At 57.3% G+C, this 23,601-nt stretch overlaps 2 protein-coding genes across 4 annotated transcripts; both read left to right on the top strand.

The window, feature by feature from the left end:
• Nucleotides 1-173: 173 nt before the first annotated feature.
• Nucleotides 174-9,667, top strand: RPL3L (ribosomal protein L3 like). The gene is made up of 10 exons (XM_007981936.3): nt 174-203; nt 660-852; nt 1,767-1,935; nt 4,119-4,254; nt 6,995-7,181; nt 7,277-7,437; nt 7,651-7,752; nt 8,447-8,542; nt 8,757-8,876; nt 9,489-9,667. The coding sequence occupies exons 1-10, from the start codon at nt 174-176 to the stop codon at nt 9,543-9,545; spliced, it is 1,251 nt and encodes a 416-aa protein (XP_007980127.3). The 3' UTR covers nt 9,546-9,667.
• Nucleotides 9,668-11,232: 1,565 nt separating this feature from the next.
• Nucleotides 11,233-16,662, top strand: MSRB1 (methionine sulfoxide reductase B1). Of its 3 annotated transcripts, XM_007981960.3 has the most exons (4): nt 11,233-11,668; nt 13,365-13,513; nt 13,865-13,979; nt 15,774-16,662. In XM_007981960.3, exons 1-4 carry the CDS (start codon nt 11,614-11,616, stop codon nt 15,803-15,805), a joined length of 351 nt encoding a protein of 116 aa, XP_007980151.2. In that variant the 5' UTR covers nt 11,233-11,613; the 3' UTR covers nt 15,806-16,662. The 3 variants fall into 3 exon arrangements, with proteins under 3 accessions (XP_007980151.2, XP_072871122.1, XP_037845950.1); XM_073015021.1 differs by lacking the exon at nt 13,865-13,979; XM_037990022.2 differs by lacking the exon at nt 15,774-16,662 and having other exon boundaries at nt 11,567-11,668; nt 13,365-13,481; nt 13,865-13,980.
• Nucleotides 16,663-23,601: the final 6,939 nt, after the last annotated feature.

The following is a 23,601-nucleotide window of genomic DNA, read 5'->3' as shown; positions in this document are numbered from 1 at the left end:
GCCCATCTGATGCCCCCAACACTGCCCCACCCGTGCCTGCTCCTGGCACCAGAGACCCTGCTGATTGTGCCAGAGGCTAATCTGGGAGCTGGCAGCTGTGAGTCCTGGCCCTGCCACTCGACCTCTGGTGGCTAGCGGGGAGGCCCCTTCCTGACCTTCAGGGATCGGCCACCATGGTTGGTGGGACCAGGGTGACATGGAGGGTGGGCTGGGGTTGGAGCTGGAACTCTGGGGGGATGGGACAGCTGGGCTTCTGGAAGCTCCCTCAGAGGGACAGTCTCCCAGCCTGTGAGGGGTTGGGACGCTGGAGGGGGAAACAAGGGGATGAGGGCTGGGCTGCCGGGCCTGGGAGGGCCCTGGAGATGAACAGATGACAGCGGCCACCTGCCCCAGGAGTCCTTGGCCGCAGTATGGGTGCAACCCTCCTGGGCCCCAGGCTGAGCCCACAGAGGCAGGAAGCCTGTGGCTATGGAGACGCTATCCCAAAGACCCTGCCCCTTGGTGAACCTTCCTCTCTCCTGTAGGCAGACAAGGGAGGTGCTGAGCACTGGCCTCAGTCTGAGGCCTGTAGTCCATTTTTCCAGGTATGGGTTCTGGGACCATCCAGCTCCACCACCAGGGACACCCCAGGTCTGACCTCCTTCCTTACTGTCCCCCAGTCCCACCGGAAGTTTTCCGCCCCTCGGCATGGACACCTGGGCTTCCTGCCCCACAAGAGGAGCCGCCGGCACCGGGGCAAAGTGAAGACGTGGCCACGGGATGACCCCAGCCAGCCTGTGCACCTCACGGCCTTCCTGGGCTACAAGGCGGGCATGACCCACACCCTGCGTGAGGTGCACCGGCCGGGGCTCAGTGAGTCACACTTGGGACCCTCGGGGGAGGGGGAGGGCTGACCCTTGCAGATGCTCGGAGCCAGAACTCACATCCTTGGTCCAGGCGGATCACAGTCCCAGGGAGCACCAGGCCCTGCCCCTGGGAATTGTGGTGGACGCTGAGCTCAGGCAGGGCTTCCGGGAGGGTTCTGTCATGGCCTCAGCTCGCAGACGAGGACATCGAGGCACACAGCAGTGAGGAAACTGGTCCAGGCACCGGGGCAGTAAGCCCAGGAGCTAGGATTGAAAGTCCGGCGCCCCCAGCCCTCGGTTCAAACCACCCGCCAGGACATCAGCACTTTTTGGTCATTTGGGGTCTATTTCATGTACCATTATTTTGTATGTATGGCTATGTATATAGTTTGGTTTTTGTTGTTTTAATTGTAGATTCACAAGTAGTTGTAAGAAATAATGTAGGCCGGGCATGGTGGCTCACGCCTGTAATCCCAGCACTGTGGGAGACTGAGGCAGGAGGATCATTTGAGGCCAGGAGTTACAGACCAACCTGGGCAGCATCATGAAACCCTGTCTCTACAAAAAAATACAAAAACTAGCTGGGCATGGTGGCGAGCGCCTGTAGTCCCAGCTACTTGGGAGGCTGAGGTGGGAGGATCACTTGAGCTTGGGAAGTCAAGGCTGCAGTGAACTATGATTGCACCACTGCACTCCAGTCTGGGCGACAGAGTGAGACCCTGTCTCAAAAAAAGAAAAAGAAATCCATTGTAATTATTAAAATAACAAATGCTCATTTGGGCTCAGCCCCACCCTCTGGGGGATGCTGTCCTGGCTGGCCCCACACTCTCCTGGCCTGCCCCTGTATGGCCGGCTCTCCACTCCCTCCCCCACGGGCTTCAGGAGGTCCCCCTTCATGCCCCATCCCTGCATCTTACCCAGAAATTTCCAAACGGGAGGAAGTGGAGGCGGTGACAATTGTAGAAACGCCGCCCCTGGTGGTGGTGGGCGTGGTGGGCTATGTGGCCACCCCTCGAGGTCTCCGGAGCTTCAAGACCATCTTTGCAGAACACCTCAGTGACGAGTGCCGGCGCCGATTCTACAAGGACTGGTGAGCACCGCCCTTGGCTGGGCTGTCCAAGGGCTGCTGGGACCACAGAAGTTGGGTGCCTGAGTCTCTAGCTCTTGCTGAAATGATATGTGTGGGTGAGCAGGAAGAAAAGTCTCAGTGCTGTGTGGGAGGTAGGAGTGTGTGTGTGTTTCTGTGTATTGCCTTCATTTCAATAAAAGATGAGTAGGCTGGGCGCGGTGGCTCATGCCTGTAATCCCAGCACTTTGGGAGGCCGAGGCAGGTGGATCACTTAAGGTCAGGAGTTTGAGACCAGCCTGGCCAACATGATGAAACCCCATCTCTACCAATAAATACAAACATTAGCTGGGTGTGTTGGTGCACACCTGTAGTCCAGCTACTCAGGAGGCTGACGTGGGAGAATCACTTGAACCTGGGAGGTGAAGGTTGCAGTGAGCTGAGATCGTGCCACTGCACTGCAGCCTGGGTGACAGTAAAACCCTGTCTCAATCTCAAAAAAAAAAAAAAAAAAAAAAAAAGAGTACTAGAAGGCTGGGGATGAAATCAGGATGGAGGAAAAACAGAAAATATTCTATTCCTCAGGGTTAATTAAAAGGCTAATTTGAGCAGATTGTGGTGGCTCACACCTGTAGTAGTCCCAGCATTTTGGGAGGCTGAGGCAGGTGGCTCATTTGAGGTCAGGAGTTCGAGACCAGCAGGGCCAACATGGTGAAAACCTGTCTCTACTAAAAATACAAAAAAAAAAAAAAAAAAAAAAAATTAGCCAGGCATGGTGGCAGGCACCTGTAATCCCAGCTACTTGGGAGGCTGAGGGAGGAGAATCGCTTGAGCCTGGGAGGTGGAGAGTGCAGTGAGCTGAGATTGTGCTGCTGCACTCCAGTCTGAGTGACAGAGTGAGACCCTGTCTCAAAAAAACAAAAACAAAAACAAAAGGCTAATTTGATGGAATGTTAGCATTGGCTCTGAGTTTCCTAGCAGCCACGGTGAAAAGTGAAATAGCCGCCGGGCGTGGTGGCTCAAGCCTGTAATCCCAGCACTTAGGGAGGCCGAGGCGGGCGGATCACGAGGTCAGGAGATCGAGACCATCCTGGCTAACACGGTGAAACCCCGTCTCTACTAAAAATACAAAAAACTAGCCGGGCGAGGTGGCGGGCGCCTGTAGTCCCAGCTACTCGGGAGGCTGAGGCAGGAGAATGGCGTGAACCCGGGAGGCGGAGCTTGCAGTGAGCTGAGATCCAGCCACTGCACTCCAGGCCGGGCTACAGAGCAAGACTCTGTCTAAAAAAAAAAAAAAAAAAAAAAAAAAAAAAAAAAAAAGTGAAATAGCCAGCTGAGAAGCTCTTATACGTAGAAAGAAAGGTATTCTCGGGCCTCAAATCTTCCCTGACAGTAAGTCCTGAAAGAAATCTTGGTTTCTTCACCTATAGAATGGGAATGATGATAATAATAATAATAATGTCCACCTCCCAGAACTCTGGTGAGGGTTAGAAACTATGGTTTCTGGCTGGGTGCAATGGTTCATGCCTATAATCCCAGCACTTTGGGAGGCTGAGGCAGGCAGAACGCTTGAACTCAGGGCTTCCAGACCAGCCTGGACAACATGGCAAAACCTGTCTCTACCAAAAAATACAAAAAATTAGCCAGGCATGGTGGCGCACGCCTGTGGTCTCAGCTGCATGGGGAGCTGAGGTGGGAGGATTGCTTGAGCCTGGGAGCTCCAGGCTGCAGTGGGCTTTGTTTGTGCCACTGCACTCCAGCCTGGGAGAAAAAGTGAGACCCTGTCTCCAAAAACAAAAAAGAAAGGATGGCTCCCAAGCCCAAGGTTCCTGGCCATGGCACCCACTGTACCCTTGAGAAGTGGGACCAGCAGTCCGAGCCATGTGGCAGGTGGGGTGGTTTCTAGGTGCCTGTACTGCAGGGCTGGCCAGCCCCCTTCTCTGAGCTTCTGCACCTCTCCCACTCACTCTCAGGCCCCGGGAGACAGGGAGGATACCCACTTTACAGGGGGGGAAACCGGGGCCTAGAGAGGGAGAGACAGTCTATGTTCAAAGATGGTGGCTGGAACTAGCTCAGAGGTCTCCAGGTGGGGGGCGGTCCCAGCGGTAGGACCCTGTTTGGTGGGCTGGGGATAAAGCGGGGGCAGGATAGGCCTCAGGAGCTGCCCCGGTTGGAGGCCTCTGAGCACCCTCCTGCACATGACTCAGGCACAAGAGCAAGAAGAAAGCCTTCACCAAGGCCTGCAAGAGGTGGCGGGACACAGACGGCAAAAAGCAGCTACAGAAAGACTTCGCCGCCATGAAGAAGTACTGCAAGGTCATTCGGGTCATTGTCCACACGCAGGTCAGCCCCTGACCCTCTGTTGTCGGCCAGTCCCTAAGCCCATGCTCCCTCACCCCAGCTTCCAGGAGCCGTGGCAAATGTCGGCCTAAAAATACCTGAGCCTTGGCACAGGCCCAGAGGAGCGGCTGGCCAGCCTCACTGGCCACGTGTGGCCTCAGGGATGGCTGCTGAAAGGCATCGGTGCCATCTGGGGTGCCGGGGGCATCAGCCACGCCAGCTAGTCAACTAGGACCCTGGCACGCCCTGAAGGGCCGGGTTCCCAGCCAAGTGTGCAGTGTGGAGGGCCGGTCACCTCCCTTTGGTTTCCAGCATAAGTGTGCACAGGAATAGGTGTTGGTACGTGGGTCTGGCTTGCTGTAGGCTGACAGGCAGGCGGCACCCTCCAGCTTATTCTGGAACACTCTTTGGCGTCTTTGTCCTCAGGGAAGGCTTCCCTAGGCCCTAGAGCAGTGCCCCCGACCCTGAGCTTCCCGCAGCCCCCTGAACCCACACTGCCCCCAGCTGCTCACACACATGCAGGCCATGCCTGGGCCAGTCATTGGCGCATGTTCATCTCCCTGGACAGACTCCAGATGGGCAGAGGCCCTGGGTGGGGCCACAGCTGCCACCAAGAGCCTGGTATGCAGGAGGTACTCTGTAAATACCTGCTCCATACAGACCTACTCCATACACACCTGCCCCGGACATACCTACTCCGAACACACCTGTGGGTCACCATGTGATCCCCGCTGGCCTCTCTGTCTCCACCTCTACATCACACAGCCTGTGCTTCACACAGCACCAGCCAGAGACCTTAAAAAAAAAAAAAAAAAAAAAATCAAGCCAGGCACAGTGGATCATGCCTGTAACCCCAGCACTTTGGGAGGCCAAGGCAGGCAGATCACCTGAGGTCAGAAGTTCGAGACCAGCCTGGCCAACATGGCAAAACCCTATCTCTAGTAAAAATACAAACAAAGTAGCTGGGCATGGTGGGTGCCTGTAATCCCAGCCACTTGGGAGACTGAGGCAGGAGAATCACTTGAAACTGGGAGGTGGAGGTTGCGGTGAGCTGAGATCGCACCACGACATTCCAGCCCGGGTGATAGAGTCTCAAAAAAAAAACCAAAAATCCAAAAACCAAAAAAACAAAAATCAGGCCCGGTGGCTCACACCTGTGATCCCAGCACAGTGGGAGGCCAAGGTGGCAGCCTGGGCAACCAAACGAGACCTCGTCTCTACAAAAAATTTAAACATTAGCTGGGCATGGTGGTACATGCTTGTAGTTCCAGCTACTTGGAGAGGGGTGCTGAGGCAGGAGGATTGCTTCAGCCCAGGACTTTGAGACCAGCCTTGGCAACATAGGGAGATCCCCATATCTACAAAAAAAAAAAAAAAAAAAAAGTCCAGGCATGGTGGCTCAAGCCTATAATTCCAGCACTTTGGGAGGCCGAGGTAGACAGATCACGAGGTCAGGAGATCAAGACCATCCTGGCTAACGTGGTAAAACCCCGTCTCTACTAAAAATATAAAAAATTAGCCAGGTGTGGTGGCAGGCGCCTGTAGTCCCAGCTACTCGGGAGGCTGAGGCAGGAGAATGGCGTGAACCCAGAAGGCAGAGCTTGCAGTGAGCCGAGATCGCGCCACTGCACTCCAGCCTGGGCAACAGAGCGAGACTCTGTCTCAAAAAAATAAAAAAATAAAAAATAAAAACAAACAAACAAAATAAATAATAAAAACAACAAAAAAAAATGGGCATGGCGGTGAGTGCCTGTCTTCCCAGCTACTCAGGAGGCTGAGGTGGGAGGATTGCTTCAGCCCGGGAGGTTAAGGCTACAGTGAGCCTTGATCATGCCTCTGTACTCCAGCCTGAGTGATAGAGTGAGACCCTGTCTCAAAATAAAAATATAAAAGAATAAAAATCAGACCAGGCTCAGTGGCTCATGCCTGTAACCCTAGTACTTTGAGAGGCCAAGGTGGGTGGATCACTTGAAGTCAGGAGTTTGAAACCAGCCTGGCCAACACGGGGAAACCCCAACTGTACTAAAAATATAAAAAAATTAGCCGGGCATGGTGGCACACACCTGTAATCCCAGTTACTCAAGAGGCTGAGGCAGGAGAATCGCTTGAATCAGGGAGGTGGAGGTTGCAGTGAGCCGAGATTGCCCCACTGTCCTCCAGCTTGGGCAACAGAGCGAGACTCCATTAAAAAAAAAAAAAAAATCCGATCAGATCACATCGCAGCCTACACTTGGAAGAAAGTCCAAGCTCCCCACTCTCAGGCGCTGCCCCACACTTGTTGCTCCCCACCGTCTGGCCACACTGGTCTCCTCTCTGTCCCACCAACTTTCCTCCCGTGCCACCAGGCCTGTGCAAATGCGGGGTCCTGCTGCCCGGGGCCTCTCCAATCTTTGCCTCGTAGCTCCTTCTTGTTAGCAGCGACACCTCCTCAGAGAAGCCCGACCACTGTATCTGAAACACCAGCCCCCAGAGCCCATCAGAGCACTCTGTCCTCTCCAAGAGTTACTTGACTTCCTTCTGTCCCCGGTGAGATGGTGGCTCCCGAGGTGTGGGACTCCGTCTGCCTCATTCTACACCAGATCCGCAGTGCCTAGCACAACACATGGTTTGCAGCCTGATCCTGGGAACACCCGTGAATGAATGCATGCGTGGAAGATGGCAGGGGTCACTGCTGGCCATGCCGTGTTTCAGGTTGGGGTGTGATCCCGTGGGCCGTGGTGTGACCTCTGGCCATGTCCTGCAGATGAAACTGCTGCCCTTCCGGCAGAAGAAGGCCCACATCATGGAGATCCAGCTGAACGGTGGCACGGTGGCCGAGAAGGTGGCCTGGGCCCAGGCCCAGCTGGAGAAGCAGGTGCCCGTGCACAGCGTGTTCAGCCAGAGTGAGGTCATTGATGTCATTGCTGTCACCAAGGGTCGAGGTGTCAAAGGTAGGGCTCAGTGGGGATGGCAGCTCCAGGGCAGGCTTCCTGGAGGCAGTGGGGACCAGCCTGGCCTGTCAGCCACCAGCCCCTCCCACTCACAGGGGTCACAAGCCGCTGGCATACCAAGAAACTCCCGAGGAAGACCCATAAGGGCCTGCGCAAGGTGGCCTGCATCGGCGCCTGGCACCCTGCCCGCGTAGGCTGCTCCATTGCTCGGGCCGGGCAGAAGGGCTATCACCACCGCACAGAGCTCAATAAGAAGGTGCGTCCTCAGGCAGCGTAGCAGGACACTGTGTGGTCGGACCCCAGCCCTCAGTACTGGCCTCAGTGGGTGGGGTGCATGACCCAGACACTGCCGGGGTCAAGAGATGCCCACACCAGCACTGAGTCTGAGCACGTGGGCCGATGGGCCTGGATGGGCTGCTGGCCTCAGAGGCCACTTCCTGCCCCAGCATGTGCCCCCTTCTCCTGGCAGATCTACCGCATTGGCAGGGGGCTGCACATGGAGGACGGGAAGCTGGTGAAGAACAATGCATCCACCAGCTACGACGTGACTGCCAAGTCCATCACACCACTGGTGAGGCCGGGAGGGGGCGACTGCCAGGCCCATCACACCGCTGGTGAGGGCTGGAGTGGGGTCAGGCTGGCCAAGGGGGCTGGTATACATGCAGGGGGCATGCTGCAGCCCCAGCTGGATGCTCCCTGCCCCAGGGGCTCAAGATTTGTGCCCCACAGCTGGACGCTGCCCCCCTAGACACACTGGACAGAAGACCTTGACAGCTGGGCAGTGATGTGGGACCCTTGCCTCAGTTGTCCAAAACATTTGGATGTAGTCACAAGCACGAAATCCCTGCTGCGTCCCACATCCTCCGAGCCTCCTCTGGAGGCAGCTTCCACTCTAGCTGCTGTCATGCGGGTGTGGAGTGCGGCAGCTTCTACTGTGGCCTGGCAGTCAGGCCACCTGGGCTCAAGCCACATCTCCAGGACTTAGCAGCTGTGGAGCTTGGAGCAACTGACTCCACTCCTCTGCTCCTCAGTCTCCCCCAACAAAAATCCAGACTGTTAAGTGAGACAATGCATGAAAAGGACTTAGCTTGTGACTCAGATGCTGCCCTCAGTAGGGTCCATGTGATAGTCACCCCTACCCCTGGGGGCGGGGCACGGGGCTCCTGCCTGTCACAGCCCCCTGTGGGGATTCTCCCAGGGCCCCCAGATGTCCACTAACTCGGAAGCCCTTTCCGGGCCTGGCCCCTGACCTGTGTGCCCTGCAGGGTGGTTTCCCGCACTACGGGGAAGTGAACAACGACTTCGTCATGCTGAAGGGGTGTATTGCTGGTACCAAGAAGCGGGTCATTACGCTGAGAAAGGTCGGCAGTGCTGGGTGGCTGGGGAGTGGGTGCCTGAGGGCTGCCAGCCTGTCCTGCCCTGCGGCCTGCCACGAGGGGCATGGAGTGGTGGGAGCAGAAAGGGAGGGCTCTGGCAGGAACTAGGTGAGCAAGACCTTCCTGGTGGGGATTGGAGGTCACAGCAGGGTGTGGGGGATCCCCGCCCTTGATGTCTACTTTACCACGGATTCCCCAGTCCCTCCTGGTGCACCACAGCCGCCAGGCCGTGGAGAATATTGAGCTCAAGTTCATCGACACCACCTCCAAGTTTGGCCATGGCCGCTTCCAGACAGCCCAAGAGAAGAGGGCCTTCATGGTGAGCTCACCGCCCCCATCCTTGTTCTTCTCTGGGGCTCCGGCTCCACATCCAGCCTGCCCGAGTAGGGAGCTGGAGCTGGCAGGGACTTCCCTGAGCTCACCTGTAGGAGAGACTCTTTTTTTTTCTTTTTTTTTTTTGAGACAGAGTCTCGCTCTGTCACCCAGGCTGGAGTGCAGTGCCACGATCTCGGCTCACTGCCACCTCTGTCTCCCGGGTTCAAGCGATTCTCCCGACTCAGCCTCCCAAGTCGTTGGGACTACAGGCATGTGCCACCACGCCAGGCTAATTTTCTGTATTTTTAGTAGAGATGGGGTTTCACCACGTTAGCCAGGATGGTCTCTATCTCCTGACCTCATGATCCAACCGCCTCGACCTCCCAAAGTCCTGGGATTACAGGCGTGAGCCACCGCGCCCGGCTTGCAGGAGAGACTCTTAAGGGTCTATCCCTGGGCACTGATTCTTTAGAAGAGAAGATGGGGGAGGAAGCAACCTTGGGAGGGCAGCAGCAGCAGGGCTGGCTCTGAGTGATCTAGGACCTGGCTGGAGGAGGGGGTGTTTCTGGCCAGACTCTTGTGACTAAGGCTCCTCCTGCACCACCCCCTCAACCAGGGCCCCCAAAAGAAGCATCTGGAGAAGGAAAAACCGGAGACCTCGGGAGACTTGTAGGCTGCGTGGGGTGGATGAGCCCTGAAGCGCACGGCACCGTCTGCCCCAATGTCTAATAAAGGCTGGAGGCGACCCTTCCTATGGTGTCTCAGAGTGCTGAGTAACCGCCCAGGGGGTTCACCTTGCCTGCTGCCTAGACAAAGCCGATTCATTAAGACAGGGGAATTGCAACAGAGAAAGGGTAATTCACGCAGAGCTGGCGTGCGGGAGACCGAAGTTTTATGTTTTATTATTACTCAAATCGATCTCCTCGAGCATTTGGGGAGCAGAGGGTTTTTTCTTTTTTTGAGACAGAGTCTTGCTCTTGTCGCCCAGGCTGCTAGAGTGCCGGGGAGCAGAGTTTTTAAGGATAACTTGGTGGGTTGGGGGAAGCCAGTGAGCCAGGAGTACTGATTGGTCATGGATGAAATCAGAGGGAGTCGAAGCTGTCTTCTTGCGCTCAGTCAGTTGCTAGGTGGGGTTGCAAGATCACAGGAGCCAGTTTATGGATCTGGGTGGTGCCAGCTGATCCATCAAGTGCAGGGTCAGCAAAATATCTCAAGCACTGATCTTAGGAGCGGTTTAGGGAGGGTCAGAATCTTGTAGCCTCCAGATGCATGACTCCTAAACCATAATTTCTAATACTGTGGCTAATGTTAGGCCTGTATCTAGTCCCCAGGCAACAAGGAGGTCTGCTTTGGGAAAGGGCCCTTACTGTCTTTGTTTTAAACTGTAAATTATAAACTGGCTGGGCGCGGTGGCTCACACTTGTAACCCCAGCACTTTAGGAAGCCAAGGCGGGAAGATCACCTGAGGTCAGGAGTTCAAGACCAGCCTGGCCAACATGGAGAAACCCCTTCTCTACTAAAAATACAAAATTACAAAATTAGCTGGGCGTGGTAGCGCATGCCTGTAATCCCATCTACTCGGGAGGCTGAGGCAGGAGAATTGCTTGAACCAGGGAGTTGGAGGTTGCAGTGAGCCGAGATCGCGCCATTGCACTCCAGCCTGGAGACAGAGTAAGACTCCATCTTATAAAAGAAAGAAAGAAAGAAAAAACAAAAAAACTATATACTGAGTTTCTCCCAAAGTTATTTCAGCCTACCACCAGGGATGAACAAGGACAGCTTGGAGGTTAGAAGCAAGATAGAGTTGGCTAAGTTAGATCTCTTTTACCGTCTCAGTCATAATTTTGCAAAGGCGGTTTCAGCTGGGCGCGGAAAGGCTGACCTCCAGCGTCTCCGGGCTTAGTACGAGGGACTGGACTGGGGGGACACGGCCCTATGGGTGCGCGCCGCCGCCTACCTGGCCAGGCCCCACTTGCACCCCTAGCCACCAGCGCGCGCGGGACGGCAGGGGCGGGGACTTGGGGAAGCGGCCCAGGGGTGGTCCCTCGGAGTTTCCATGGGCGGGGCCTGCCGGAGAGATGCGATTGGACCGGCCATTGCGGAGGGCGGGGCCTAGAGGAAGCGGGCCAAGAGGGATACCTGGAAGTTACTGATGGGCGGGGCCTGCTGGGAAGACGGGACTGGACTAGCACCCTCGGGGGCGGGGCCTCAGGAGTGGTCCCTGGGAGTCACCGACGGGCGGAGCCTGCTGGGAAGATCGGATTGGACCGGCCCCCAGGAGGGGCGGGGCCTCCCGAAGGCGGAAGCCGGGGTTCGCACTCCGGGCAGCTATTGGTCCTCGGGAGGGGCGGGGAGGCGGACGCGGTCCCGGCGGTCGTCGGGTCGGCAGCCTTGGGTCAGTTGCCTGCGGCAAGTGCGCTGCGGTTCCAGCGGCTCCATGTCGTTCTGCAGCTTCTTCGGGGGCGAGGTTTTGGGAAGACGGGACTGGACTAGCACCCTCGGGGGCGGGGCCTCAGGAGTGGTCCCTGGGAGTCACCGACGGGCGGAGCCTGCTGGGAAGATCGGATTGGACCGGCCCCCAGGAGGGGCGGGGCCTCCCGAAGGCGGAAGCCGGGATTCGCACTCCGGGCAGCTATTGGTCCTCGGGAGGGGCGGGGAGGCGGACGCGGTCCCGGCGGTCGTCGGGTCGGCAGCCTTGGGTCAGTTGCCTGCCGCAAGTGCGCTGCGGTTCCAGCGGCGCCATGTCGTTCTGCAGCTTCTTCGGGGGCGAGGTTTTCCAGAATCACTTTGAGCCCGGTTGGTCCTGCGGCCTCTCGCTGGGAGGGCAGCGCGGCAGGGGGCGCACATTAGAGGGGGCGCCGCTGTCCTCCGAGGGTGATGTCTCTCCCAAGCCGGGAACGGGGGCGAATGTGACTGCCGGGGAGAAGCGAACATGGGTCAAGAGGACTGCGGAGGAGCGGGGAGCCTGGGGCCGAGGAGAGTGCGGTACCCGAAGAGAGGGGGCCTGGGGGCTCACCGTCCTGGAGGAGGCAGGCCTTGAGTGTGAACGTGCCGTTTCGGGGGACTCTAAGGGGTCGGGATACGTGGGGGTGGTACCCCTTCTCTGCCCCCTTCACTCCAAAGTGATGGCGCTGGGGGAATTCGGGTTAGGGTCGGGGCTTCGGAGAGGCCAAGTTCTTGTCCAGAGCCAGCTCCTGTGGCCAGGGCGCCCCTTCGCGGGTTATCCCGCGGGTGTTACCGTGGCCCTTCCCATTCCCCGAGTCCGGGATCTCTGGGAGGAGTCCGGCAAGCATAGAATGTCCCCTTCAGATCCTAATGTGCCGGCCCAGGTGCCTTCCCACCTGCCCAGGGACTCCAGATTGGGGAAACAGGAGTGCCACCAGGCCTCTGCCAACCGCCAGTTAAGTTTGACCAGGCAGACAGCATGGGGTGGTTTGGGGCATGACCAGCCCTCCACACTCGCCCTGATGAGTCCCCTTCTGGGCTGGGCTCGCCTAGCAGTGAACTAATTTGGTAAAAAACACATCCACAGGCAAGTCTGAGTGCATTGGTCTTCCTTGGGCGGATTTGCTGCGTGTCACCCCTGTAGGGGGCTGGGCTGTGACACAGGACCATCCCGGCAAAGCCTCCCCCTACAAGACTCTCTGGCTGTGGACCCCAGTTGTCCTCAGGCTGCTCTGCCAAGCCAGAAACTCCACTTCCACGGCAGCTGCTGGCTCCTCTTTGCTTTCTTCTCCAGTTCCTGGGAAAGGCTGGGTAGTTTACAGTTTCCAGGGGAGGCTGTCCCCAGGTGATGGGTGAGAGGTGACTCAGCACCCTGGGAGGTTCCTGTTTTCAGTCCTTCAAACAGTTCTGCAAATCAGTTTTGCAACTTTCCCACCCCCTCCACTCTAAAGTGATCCTTTGTGGGTAGGCTGAAATCTGTCATCCCCAGCCCTCTTTTTTCCTGGGCTCCTGTGTGGCCTGGAGGCCTTTTCTCTGGGACTGTTCTCTTCTTGCCTGGAGAGCAGGGCAGTGCCGGGGTGTCCAGCTTAGGGCCTTGTTGGGCAGCAGGGATGGCCACTTGAGAAGGGAGAGGGACCAGGTGATGGGGCCACATCAGGGCCCCTGCCGTGTATGACCCTGGGGGAACTAGGGGAGCAAGGGGGAGCTCCGTGTCCTCATGGGACTGCCCAGGCTCCTTCACGCTGCACACGCTGTAGCTGGGTGTCTTTGCATCACCAAGCAAAGATGGAAATGTTAGGAGATGGCCCATCACGGGGCTATGAGAAGAATCAAGGGGATGATTGTGAAAGGTGAATCCTCTGGTCTCTGCCACATCTACTAAACGTGAGCTTAGCACAGCGCCTCCCATGGCAGGTGCATGGGGAAGGAGCACAGCCCACCCTTGGAACGGGACAGCGCTGTCTTTGCCTGGGTCTGTGGATTTGGGAGCTTGACCCCCGAAAAGCTGGAGCTGAGGACTCTACATTTGCCTCTCCTTCCACCACAGGCATTTATGTGTGTGCCAAGTGTGGCTATGAGCTGTTCTCCAGCCGCTCGAAGTATGCACACTCGTCCCCCTGGCCGGCATTCACTGAGACCATTCACGCTGACAGCGTGGCCAAGCGTCCAGAGCACAATCGACCTGAAGCCTTGAAGGTGAGGGCCCACGGGGGTGGGGGAGGGATGGGGGCGGCCAGGGAGAGCAGAGAGCCAGTGCCACCTTCCTCCCTCTGCTTGCCCCACAGCTCCAGGGGCTTAGAGGCTGTCTGCTCCAGGCCTGTGGCCTCCGCCAGGGAGCTGCCACCCCAGGCTATCGGGAGAGACTGGCCTTCTGGTGCAAATGTGGGAAACAGGACAGGTTTCCTGTACGGGCTCCAGGACAAAGGTCAACCTCTTATGTCGGTGGTCAGCTTGGGAAATGGGCATGTGGGAAGGCCCCCAGTAAGGGCCTTCACTGCGGCTGTTTCATGGCCAGAAGCTCATGCAGCTGCCTTGTGATCTTTCCAGGTGTCCTGTGGCAAGTGTGGCAATGGGTTGGGCCACGAGTTCCTGAACGATGGCCCCAAGCCAGGGCAGTCCCGATTCTGAATATTCAGCAGCTCGCTGAAGTTTGTCCCTAAAGGTGAGCTTGCTTTACACAGCTGGGGCCAGGCCTGTTGGCCTTTGAGCCCAGGCTGGGGGGCCCAGTGTTTGTGCCCGTCCACTTACCATGACAAGGTATGCGGGGCCACCAAGTCACACTGCCTGGGAACTGTCCAGGATCCCCCCTAAAGGTGGCTGCAGCACAGGGGCAAAGGCTGGTATTCCGCTTCCTCGCTTGGTTGATCATGACTGTCCCAAAAAGGGGCTTTGGAGTGAGACTGTGGCAAATGGTTTTCCTCAGAGGCCTGGCCTTTCTCCGAGGCTAGAGTCAGGGGCGGGGCAGGCAGAGCCTGAGGCCCCAGTCTGTGCAGCCGTCTCCCACTGGCTGGGACCGGAGGCCTTGCTTCTCAGCCGCTCAGAGCCTGCCTCCTCCTCCGCAGAGTGGCCGTGGCAGCAGGGCCGGTGAGGACAGCTGCGTGCCATGTGTACCTGGGCCTGGCACACAATAATAGCTTGATGAATCCTCATTCTTTTTTTCTATTTTTGAGAGGTAGTTTTGCTCTGTCGTACAGGCTGGCGAGCAGTGGCGCGATCTCAGCTCACTGCAACCTCTGCCTCCTGGTTCAAGCAATTCTCCCGACTCAGCCTCCTGACTGGCTGGGATTGCAGCCACGCACCACCACGCCCAGCTAATTTTTGTATTTTTTTTTTTTGAGACGGAGTCTCGCTCTGTTGCCCAGGCTGGAGTGCAGTGACCGGATCTCAGCTCGCTGCAAGCTCCACCTCCCGGGTTTACGCCATTCTCCTGCCTCAGGCTCCCGAGTAGCTGGGATTACAGGCGCCCGCCACCTCGCCCGGCTAGTTTTTTATATTTTTTAGTAGAGACGGGGTTTCACCGGGTTAGCCAGGATGGTCTCGATCTCCTGACCTTGTGATCCACCCGTCTCGGCCTCCCAAAGTGCTGGGATTACAGGCTTGAGCCACCGCGCCTGGCCTAATTTTTGTATTTTTAGTAGAGATGGGGTTTCACCATGTTGGCCAGGCTGGTCTTGAACTGACGTCAGGTGATCTGCCCACCTTGGCCTCTCAAAGTGCTGGGATTAGATTATAGGCATGAGCCACCGTGCCCGTCTCACACCTGGTTAATTTTTAAATTTTTTTTTTTTTTGGTGACAGAGTCTCGTTCTGTTGCCCTGGCTGGAGTGCAGTGGCCGATCTCAGCTCAGTGTAGCCTCCGCCTCCCAGGTTCAAGCAATTCTCCTGCCTCAGCCTCCTGAGTAGCTGGGATTACAGGCTCCCACCACCACGCCTGGCTAATTTTTGTATTTTTAGTAGAGACGGGGTTTCACCATGTTAGCCAGGCTCGTCTGGAACTCCTGACCTGAGGTGATCCGCCTGCCTCAGCCTCCCAAAGTGCTGGGATTACAGGCTTGAGCCACCATGCCTGGCCTGAAATGGGGTTGTTAACAGCACACACTCATGGCCACCACCGTGCTGTGGGGATGAGCAAGCAGCCTGTCAGGGCCTGGCACGTGGTAAACCTGCAATATTTTCGTCCTTTTGTTGTAATTTGCCCTCCATATGAGTGGAAGGAGAAGAGATTCTGGGTTCTCCTGTGGATCTCAGAACAAAATGGGGTACACAGACTCCCCTGAGTTGGGCATCTGGTCCTTTCAGCTCCCCTGTGGCCTGCAGGCCAGGGCAGAGTGTGAAAGCGCAGGGAACGGGGTCTGAAGCTCCGCCTTGCAGTGACTTGCTTTCTGTCCCTCCTTGCTTTCCGCCCCCGCTGGCTTTCTGCCCCTTCTGGCTTTCCACCCCCGCTCCTTTATTTCAGGCAAAGAAACTTCTGCCTCCCAGGGGCACTAGGCGGGCAGCCCACACCCACCCCAGGTGGCCACCTCACCGAGGCCACACGCTGGCCGTTCCACCTTGGAGTTGGAACCCTGGGCATCGAGACAGGAAGGCAGGGCACAGTGGCTGAAACATGAGGATGCTCCCAAGGCCCCAGCTCTGAACAAGACCTTCTCATTTGCTGATGGTTCATGCCTTCTGCTGGGATAGGCCTGGGCTGCACAGCCACACTGTCGGCTGACTTAGCCCCCTGCTCACTCTAGGTGCCTCCAGGAGGTGATCCCTGGGTGCAGCTGGTCTCTGAATGACATTACACCCTCACCTTCTTTTCCTGGCCCTGTCTGTGGACTCTGCCCCGTGAGGCCCAATTCCAAGACAGACTGTCGTCCTCACTGAAGCTTAGGCCCACATCTCCCAGGCTGCTTAGGCGACAGAATGGAAACGGAGGCCGCCCCTGCCAGCCGCCCTGGCCCTGGTCACTGCATGATCTGCTCTGGTCAAACCCTTCCAGGCCAGCCAGGGTGGGGATGGTCTGTGACCTGCTGGGAAGGCGGGCTGATGGGGCAGGCCCCTGGCCTCTCGTCCACGAGGGAAGAAACCTAAACCCTGTTTCACAATCTGTGCGGAAGCAGCTTGCCTCACTCGTGCTGAGGAAAGCGGCTGTTGCTCCATGACTCTAACCAGCACAGGGCTGGGGCCTGCAGTTCACACCCGCAGGGACACCCTTCCCAAGGTGTGGCGACTGTGCTTCACTGTACATGCTCGGAGGCCTGGCCATACAGGAGGGTGGGTGATGCTGAAGTCAGTCCCCATCTTAAGTAATTACTTTCTGTAATAATCAGGTGGAAATCAATAAACAAATGAAACATTCAGATGTACTGTCTTTTTATTTTTATTTTTGGAGATGGGGTGGGGTCTTGCTCTGACATCCAGGCTGGAGTGCAGTGGTACCGACCGCCTGGCTCACTGCAGCATTGACCTCGTGGGTTTAAGCGATTATTCCACTTCAGCCTCCCAAGTAGCTGTGACCACAGGTGGGCACCGCCACGCTGGATAATTTTTACATTTTTTGTAGAGATGGGGTCTCACTATGTTGCTGAGGCTGGTCTTGAACTCCTGGACTCAAGTGATCCTCCCACCTTGGCCTCCCAAAATGCTGGGATTACACATGTAAGCCACCTTGCCCCGGCCCAGCTATTAACAACATCAGAGATGCCAGGACATAAGTTTCAGGCCTTTATATAGTTAAAAAAGCCAAGCGCAATGGCTCACGCCTGTAATCCCAGCACTTTGGGAGGCCGAGGCGGGCAGATCACCTGAAGTCAGGGGTTTATGACCAGCCTGGCCAACATGAGGAAACCCCGTTTCTACCTAAAAAACCCACGAAAATTAGCTGGGTGTAGTGGCGGACGCCTGTAATCCTGGCTACTTGGGAGGCTGAGGTGGGAGAGTCGCTTGAACCCAGGAGGCAGAGGTTGCAGTGAGATAAGATCCTGCCACTGCATTCCAGCCTGGGCAACAGAGACTGTTCCTCAAAAAAAAAAAAAAAAAAAAAAAAACCACTTTTTTTTTTTTTTGCAAATATTTACTGAGTATCCTTTCAGTAAATATTTGCGCTATATATATATATATATATATATGGCTGGGGATACAGCTGTGAACAAGATAGATGAGGCCCCGCCCTAAAGGTCTCACAGTATAGCTGAGATCACGCCACTGTACTCCAGTCTGGGTGACAGAGTGAGACTGTGTCTCAAAACAAACAAAAAAAAAGTAGGGGGAACCAGGAGACCCTACAGTAGGGATAATGGGGGAAGGAATGAAAAATTGGGTCAGGTTGCATTTATTGATATGGGTCCACTAAGCAGAGGTTCTGGACTTCATGCTACCACTGCTGGGGTTAGACTGGTTGGTTGGGGAGCTACCACACAGACCAAAAAGTGACCTGCACAAAGCGGGGCTGAAATGCCAGGCCTGCCTCTGTGCACGGCAGAGGATGGGACTCACGGGCTTGGGGAGGTTGGAGTGTCAGAGTGGATTTATCATTTGAGACCTACTCACCCACCCTGGGAGAGGAGAGGACACACCTCTTACCACCCCCACAAGAAATAAATCTGTGAGGGGAACGTTCCTCCTTCAGTAGTTCTGTGATGACTCTTCTCCAGCAGATCTGGAATTACAGTGGCAACTGCAGTCTCTGGGTTGGGAAAGCTAAGCGCAGGGGAATAAGTGGATCCAGGGTGGCAGGGGCCAGGTGACAGGGTTCAAAGGCTCAAAACAAGGTGGGCGTGGCCACCGCAGTGAACAGCAGAGTTCAACCAGTGATCACAAGGTTGACTTGTGGATCATGGTGTTCCCAGAAGTGAAACAGACAGAAGCCGACTGAACTCTTTCTTTTCTTTTCTTTTTTTTTGGAGACAGATTCTCTGTCACCCAGGCTGGAGTGCAGGGGCACGATCTCAGCTTACTGCAACCTCCGCCTCTGGGGTTCAAGCGATTTTCCTGCCTCAGCCTCTGGAGTAGCTGGGACTACAGGAATGTGCCACCATGCCCAGCTAATTTTTGTATTTTTTAGTAGAGACGGGGTTTCACCAAGTTGACCAGGCTGGTCTTGAACTCTTGACCTCAGGGGATCCTCCTGCCTCGGCCTCCCAAAGTGCAGGGATTATGTGAGCCACCGCGCCAGGCTGACTGAATCTTACTTAAGATGTGTAAGCAGAAGAGTTCTAGGTCAAGTGAAAAAAAGTCTAACACAAATAAAAAACCCAGCGTCAGGCTGGACATGGCGGCTCACGCCTGTAATCCCAGCCCTTTGGGAGGCCAAGATGGGCAAATCACAAGGTCAGGAGATCAAGACCATCCTGGCTAACACAGTGAAACCCCGCTTCTACTACTGGGCATGATGGCGGGCGCCTGTAGTCCCAGCTACTCGGGAGGCTGAGGCAGGAGAATGGCATGAACCGGGAGGCGGAGCTTGCAGTGAGCCAAGATTGCGCCACTGCACCCCAGCCTGGGCAACAGAGCGAGACTCCATTTTTTTTTTTTTTGAGACGGAGTCTGGCTCTGCCGCCCAGGCTGGAGTGCAGTGGCCAGATCTCAGCTCACTGCAAGCTCCGCCTCCCGGGTTCACGCCATTCTCCTGCTTCAGCCTTCCGAGTAGCTGGGACTACAGGCACCCGCCACCTCGCCCGGCTAGTTTTTTGTATTTTTTTTTTTTTTAGTAGAGACGAGGTTTCACCGGGTTAGCCAGGATGGTCTCGATCTCCTGACCTTGTGATCCGCCCGTCTCGGCCTCCCAAAGTGCTGGGATTACAGGCTTGAGCCACCGCGCCCGGCCGAGACTCCATCTTAAACAAACAAACAAACAACAACAACAAAACAACCCGTCTCCCAAGAAAAACCCAGAACCATGGCCCCCAATGAATTCCCAGACTGCAGCCAGGTTACAGACCCAAAACCTCCATGCAGACCCACACTGCTGAATGGAGGGGGCCAGGGTGCCTTGAGGAAGGACCTGCCAAATTTATCCTGTTTGCCTTTTCCCAGTCTTCTCCAAAGGAATCTCTGTGGCTGTGCACTGGGAAAAAGGAGATCATGAGACCTTCTGGGGACTCCTGGATGCGGGCTCTGAACTGATGCTAACTCTGGAGTTAAACGTCACTGGGTCAGAGCAGGTGCTTATGAAGGCCCAGTGACCGAGGGAGCGTTGACTCGGGTCCGATCCCAGTGGGCCTGTCCCGTGGTCATACCCGCTTCCGGGTGTACAATTGGAAAAGGCACCCTCAAATGGAAGGCAGCATCCCCCCACAGGAGGGGCAGCACCAGTGGCACAGGGTCACAGTGGAGACCAGGGAGAGGCCAGCCGTGCTGCTAGCCCCTTCAGCCTGCTCACCCCTCATGGAGCTGACTCTCACCTGCCGGCCCCTCCCCAGCTCGGTCTAATGGTCCCTGCTCTGATGCGGAGTCAGCGGCTGTTGCAGAGGCCACTGGCATCCTTGCTGGCCTCGGACTCTCTGTGTGACCCTGATCTTGGGCGGGACATTCGACCTTCCTCTTTTTGTGCCTCCCTTAGTGGCACCCAGCCTGTCTCCCTGTTGGATGAGGGCATAGGAGAGCCACCCGGGGCGGGCAGAGGATGCTACAGATGCATGGGTGCTGTGTGCATTGCCCGGTGGGTCAGAGGCCTGACTCCTGGCACTGCAGGCCAGTGGGCTCTCGGTCTAGAGGTGGGTGTGCATGGGGTTGGGTGTTGGGAGGAGTCCATGTTGATGAAAGCACCAAGGGCCCCTGGGGAGGACCCCACCCAGGAGGGGCTTCCTGCTGCTTGCCCCTCCCCACCATGTGCTGTGGCAGCCTCCTGTTCCAGCAAATGTCCCCATCTCTGCCCTGCTGGGGGCGTAGCTGCCAGAATCTCCCTGGAGCTGCGGAGAGCAGCAGGGGAGGGTCTCTCAACCCCTGATTCCAGCTCCCACCCACGCCCCGGCTTTTTTACACCTGGACCCCAGTGTGTCTGACTCTGGCCACTGGTTAACGTGGAGCCCGCTCTGGGGCTGCCCTGGCCACCCAACATCTCCGTTGGCTCTCGGGCACTATCCCAGCCCAGCCTGTGGCCTGCCCACCCCCTAGTCCAGCAGGTGAGAGCAGGCCCGCTGCAGGGACTGACCCCAGTGCAGCAGGTACTCTCCTTAACCTCATTCTTCTGGGAAGACAAGGGGGACTCAGAGAATGCGGTGATTAGTCTGAGGCCACACAGCTGGGAGAAGCCCTATGTCCTCTGCCGCCGGGGACCAGGCCACATGTGGCCAGCCGCCAGTGGCCTCTTACCAGGTTCCTTGTCTTGCCATGCCGGGTCAGTTGGTGATGGTGAGTCTGGCAGGGGGTGCACAGGGCTCCCAATACTGTTCCAGGCAGTCAGCTCAGGTCCTCTATGCCCACACCTGCCCCTTTCTGCTTCTCCCTGCAGGAGGAGCAGTGACTCTGGGAAGGGCTCTGCGGGCAGGCGCTGTGGAAGGTGGCTCTGCTGCGGCAGGGAGGGAGCTGCTGAGTGGGCAGTGGACTTCCCAGGCATGGGGCCAGGCAGGGGCCTGGGCTGTTCTACCTTCTCCCAGCACTCCCTGCTCTGCATCTGGAGCCAGCGTGTCCCCAAGAGTGGACTCAGGCCCAAGAGCAGACTGGCCTTCACCTGCAAACTGGGCCCCCGTGTGCAGGGCTGTGTCCCCAGGGCTGTCTACCAAGCTCAGCCTGTAGCTGGGTGACTGGAGGCCTGCTGGTGCCTGGGGATCTCAGACACAGCAGTGCAGGGGTGGTGATCCTGGTGGGGGCTGGGGAGTAGTGCCTCCTGCCTGCATCCCAGGGCCCCAGGGTCATCCAAATATCCATGTTAAGAGAGGTGTGGTGGGCCGGAAGCAGTGGCTCACGCCTGTAATCCCAGCACTTTTGGAGGCCGAGGCAGGTGGATCACCTGAGGTCATGAATTCGAGACCAGCCTGACAAACATGGTCTGTAGATGGAGAAACCCCATCTAAAAATACAGAATTACCTGGGCGTGGTGGCACATGCCTGTAATCCCAGCTACTCGGGAAGCCGAGGCAGGAGAATCACTTGAACCTGGGAGGCTCAGGGAGGTTGCAGTGAGTTGAGATCACACCATTGCACTCCAGCCTGGGCAACAAGAGCAAAACTCCGTCTCAGAAAAAAAAAAAAAAAAACAGGTGTGGAAGGGTGGTTGGGGTGGGAGGGGGCAACTGGGTTCAGGAGGTTGGGGGGCTGGCAAGCAGACTCCTTGGGTGGGGAGATGGGTGAACCCCAGGACCCCAAGGCCCCCTCACATTGAGAGCCCAGGGAGTGACGGCTGTGGGCAGGGTCTGTATGCCCGGTCACTGGAAGAGGGGGTGGTGTCTCCAGCAATGGAGGGTCTGCTGTGGAATCAGTCACCTTACCCTCCCGCTCCTGCCGGGTGACACCCCATTCTTGGGGCTGCCCCGCGTCTTCCTTGAGAAACAGAAGACTCTGAGGGGGCAGCCCCTTCCTCCCCAGGGCATGGCCTTGCCCCTCAAGGGTTGGGTTCAGGGGCAGCGCGCAGGCCTGGGCACGGCTGGGTGGTCACCTCCGACGAGGGTCGGGGAAGAAAAAGGAACTCTGTGTCTGAGACACCGTGATCCCTCGCCAGGGCCCAGGCCTGGCTCAGAGCAGCCACCAGGAAACCCCTGCGGCCCGTATGAGGGAACTAACCATACTTTAGACTCTTGCTCGCCCACCGCTTTAGGCTTCCCTGAGCGGGGAGCCTGGCCCTGGTGGGGCTGTGGCCCCTGGTGGGGGTGAGGGCCGTGGGCAGCTCCCGGGAGCCGCCTACCCGCGTACGGGCCGGCAGGTGGGAGGGGGCGTCCAGAAGGGTCGGCGAAGGCACCGCGGCCCCGTGCAAGTCCCTGCCCTGGAGGCGGCCTCCTGGGCCCGGGCCCGGGACTGACAAGCAGGGGGCGCGCTCGCTCCGTGCTGCCGGGCCGGGGAGTTCTGAGTGCGCAGGCGCCGGGGCGGGCCGGCGTTGCAGTTCCCCGGGTGGCCGCGGGGGGCGCAGCGGAGGCGGCGAGCCGACCGCGCGGAGAAGCCCTCTCGGCCACTCCCGTCCTTGGGCCGGTGACAGGGACCCAGGCCGGGGCCTCTGGTCGTCCGAGGGTGCCAGGGGCAGCTGTAGGGAGTTTGCTGGGCTTCACGAAGTTACCGCTACATGGAGTGCAGTCGCAGCCACGGGTGCCCCTTCCAGGGTCACCGGAGGACAGAGCCGGGGGCGGGGGCGGCGGCGGCGCGGCCGGGGGAAACGGCAGTCGTGGTTAGGGGCGCGGGTGGGGGCAGGACGCCCCCAGCCCCTTCTCCAGGGCAGCTGCGTGGGACCCAGGCTGCCCGGACCTGGCCTGCCCTCGGCCAGATCCTAGGGTTCCACCTCCCACGCCTCTTTCCTCCACCCACCTCTCCCCCGCACAACGCAGACAGCTCCTGGCAGCCATTCCCCCACCAGAGTCCTCTCTGCAAAATAATAACCAGACCAGGTCTCTCCCTCAAAGGTTCCCACAGTCCTTGCCTGCTCTGACCTAGGCTGACCCCACCCCTCCAGCTTGATTTCCTACTCCATAAATGAGATCGGTGTTGTGTATCATAATTACAGTTTGGGTTTTTGTTTTGTTTTGTTTTTTGAGACGGAGTCTGGCACTGCCGCCCAGGTTGGAGTGCAGTGGCGTGATCTCTGCAACCTCTGCCTCCCCAGTAACGGACTACAGGCGCCCGCCACCACGCCCGGCTAATTTTTTTTTTTGTATTTTTAGTATAGACGGGGTTTCACCGTGTTAGCCAGGATGGTCTCGATCTCATGACCTTGTGATCCACCTGCCTCGGCCTCCCAAAGTGCTGGGATTACAGGCCTGAGCCACTGCGCCCGACCTGGTTGGTTCTTCTGGAGAAGGGGGTCTCTCTGTTGCCTGGGCTGGAGTGCAGTGGCACGGCCATGGATCACTGCAGCCTTGAATTCCTGGACTCAAGCAATCCTCCCAGCTGGGACGACAGGTGTACTACCACGCCCAGCTAATTTTTGTATTTTTAGTAGAGACGGGGTTTTGCCGTATTGTCTAGGCTAGTCTGGAACTCCTGGGCTCAAGTGACCCTCCCGCCTTGGTCTCCCAAAGTGCTGGGATTACAGGCCTGAGCCACTGCGCCCAGCTAATTTTTTTAAACAAATTTTTGTAGAGACGTGCTCTGGGCTTTGTTGCCCAGGCTGGTCTTGAATTCCTGGGCTCAAGGGATTCCCCGCCTCGGTTTCCCAG

The sequence above is a fragment of the Chlorocebus sabaeus genome, chromosome 5 (genome assembly GCF_047675955.1).
Source record: "Chlorocebus sabaeus isolate Y175 chromosome 5, mChlSab1.0.hap1, whole genome shotgun sequence".
In the NCBI taxonomy this organism is placed as follows: Eukaryota; Metazoa; Chordata; class Mammalia; order Primates; family Cercopithecidae; genus Chlorocebus; species Chlorocebus sabaeus.
This window is presented reverse-complemented; position numbering and strand designations above follow the sequence as displayed.

What these genes read in the sequence shown, in the direction of transcription:
- MSRB1 (XM_073015021.1), top strand. Translation starts at nt 11,614, where the DNA reads ATGTCGTTCTGCAGCTTCTTCGGGGGCGAGGTTTTCCAGAATCACTTT. An exon ending in CCAGAATCACTTTGAGCCCG is followed by an intron (nt 11,669 to 13,364) that starts GTTGGTCCTGCG and finishes CTTCCACCACAG; the next exon opens with GCATTTATGTGTGTGCCAAG. An exon ending in ATCGACCTGAAGCCTTGAAG is followed by an intron (nt 13,514 to 15,773) that starts GTGAGGGCCCAC and finishes CCTTTATTTCAG; the next exon opens with GCAAAGAAACTTCTGCCTCC.
- RPL3L (XM_007981936.3), top strand. Translation starts at nt 174, where the DNA reads ATGGTTGGTGGGACCAGGGTGACATGGAGG. An exon ending in CCAAGTCCATCACACCACTG is followed by an intron (nt 7,753 to 8,446) that starts GTGAGGCCGGGA and finishes TGTGCCCTGCAG; the next exon opens with GGTGGTTTCCCGCACTACGG. An exon ending in GGGTCATTACGCTGAGAAAG is followed by an intron (nt 8,543 to 8,756) that starts GTCGGCAGTGCT and finishes CGGATTCCCCAG; the next exon opens with TCCCTCCTGGTGCACCACAG.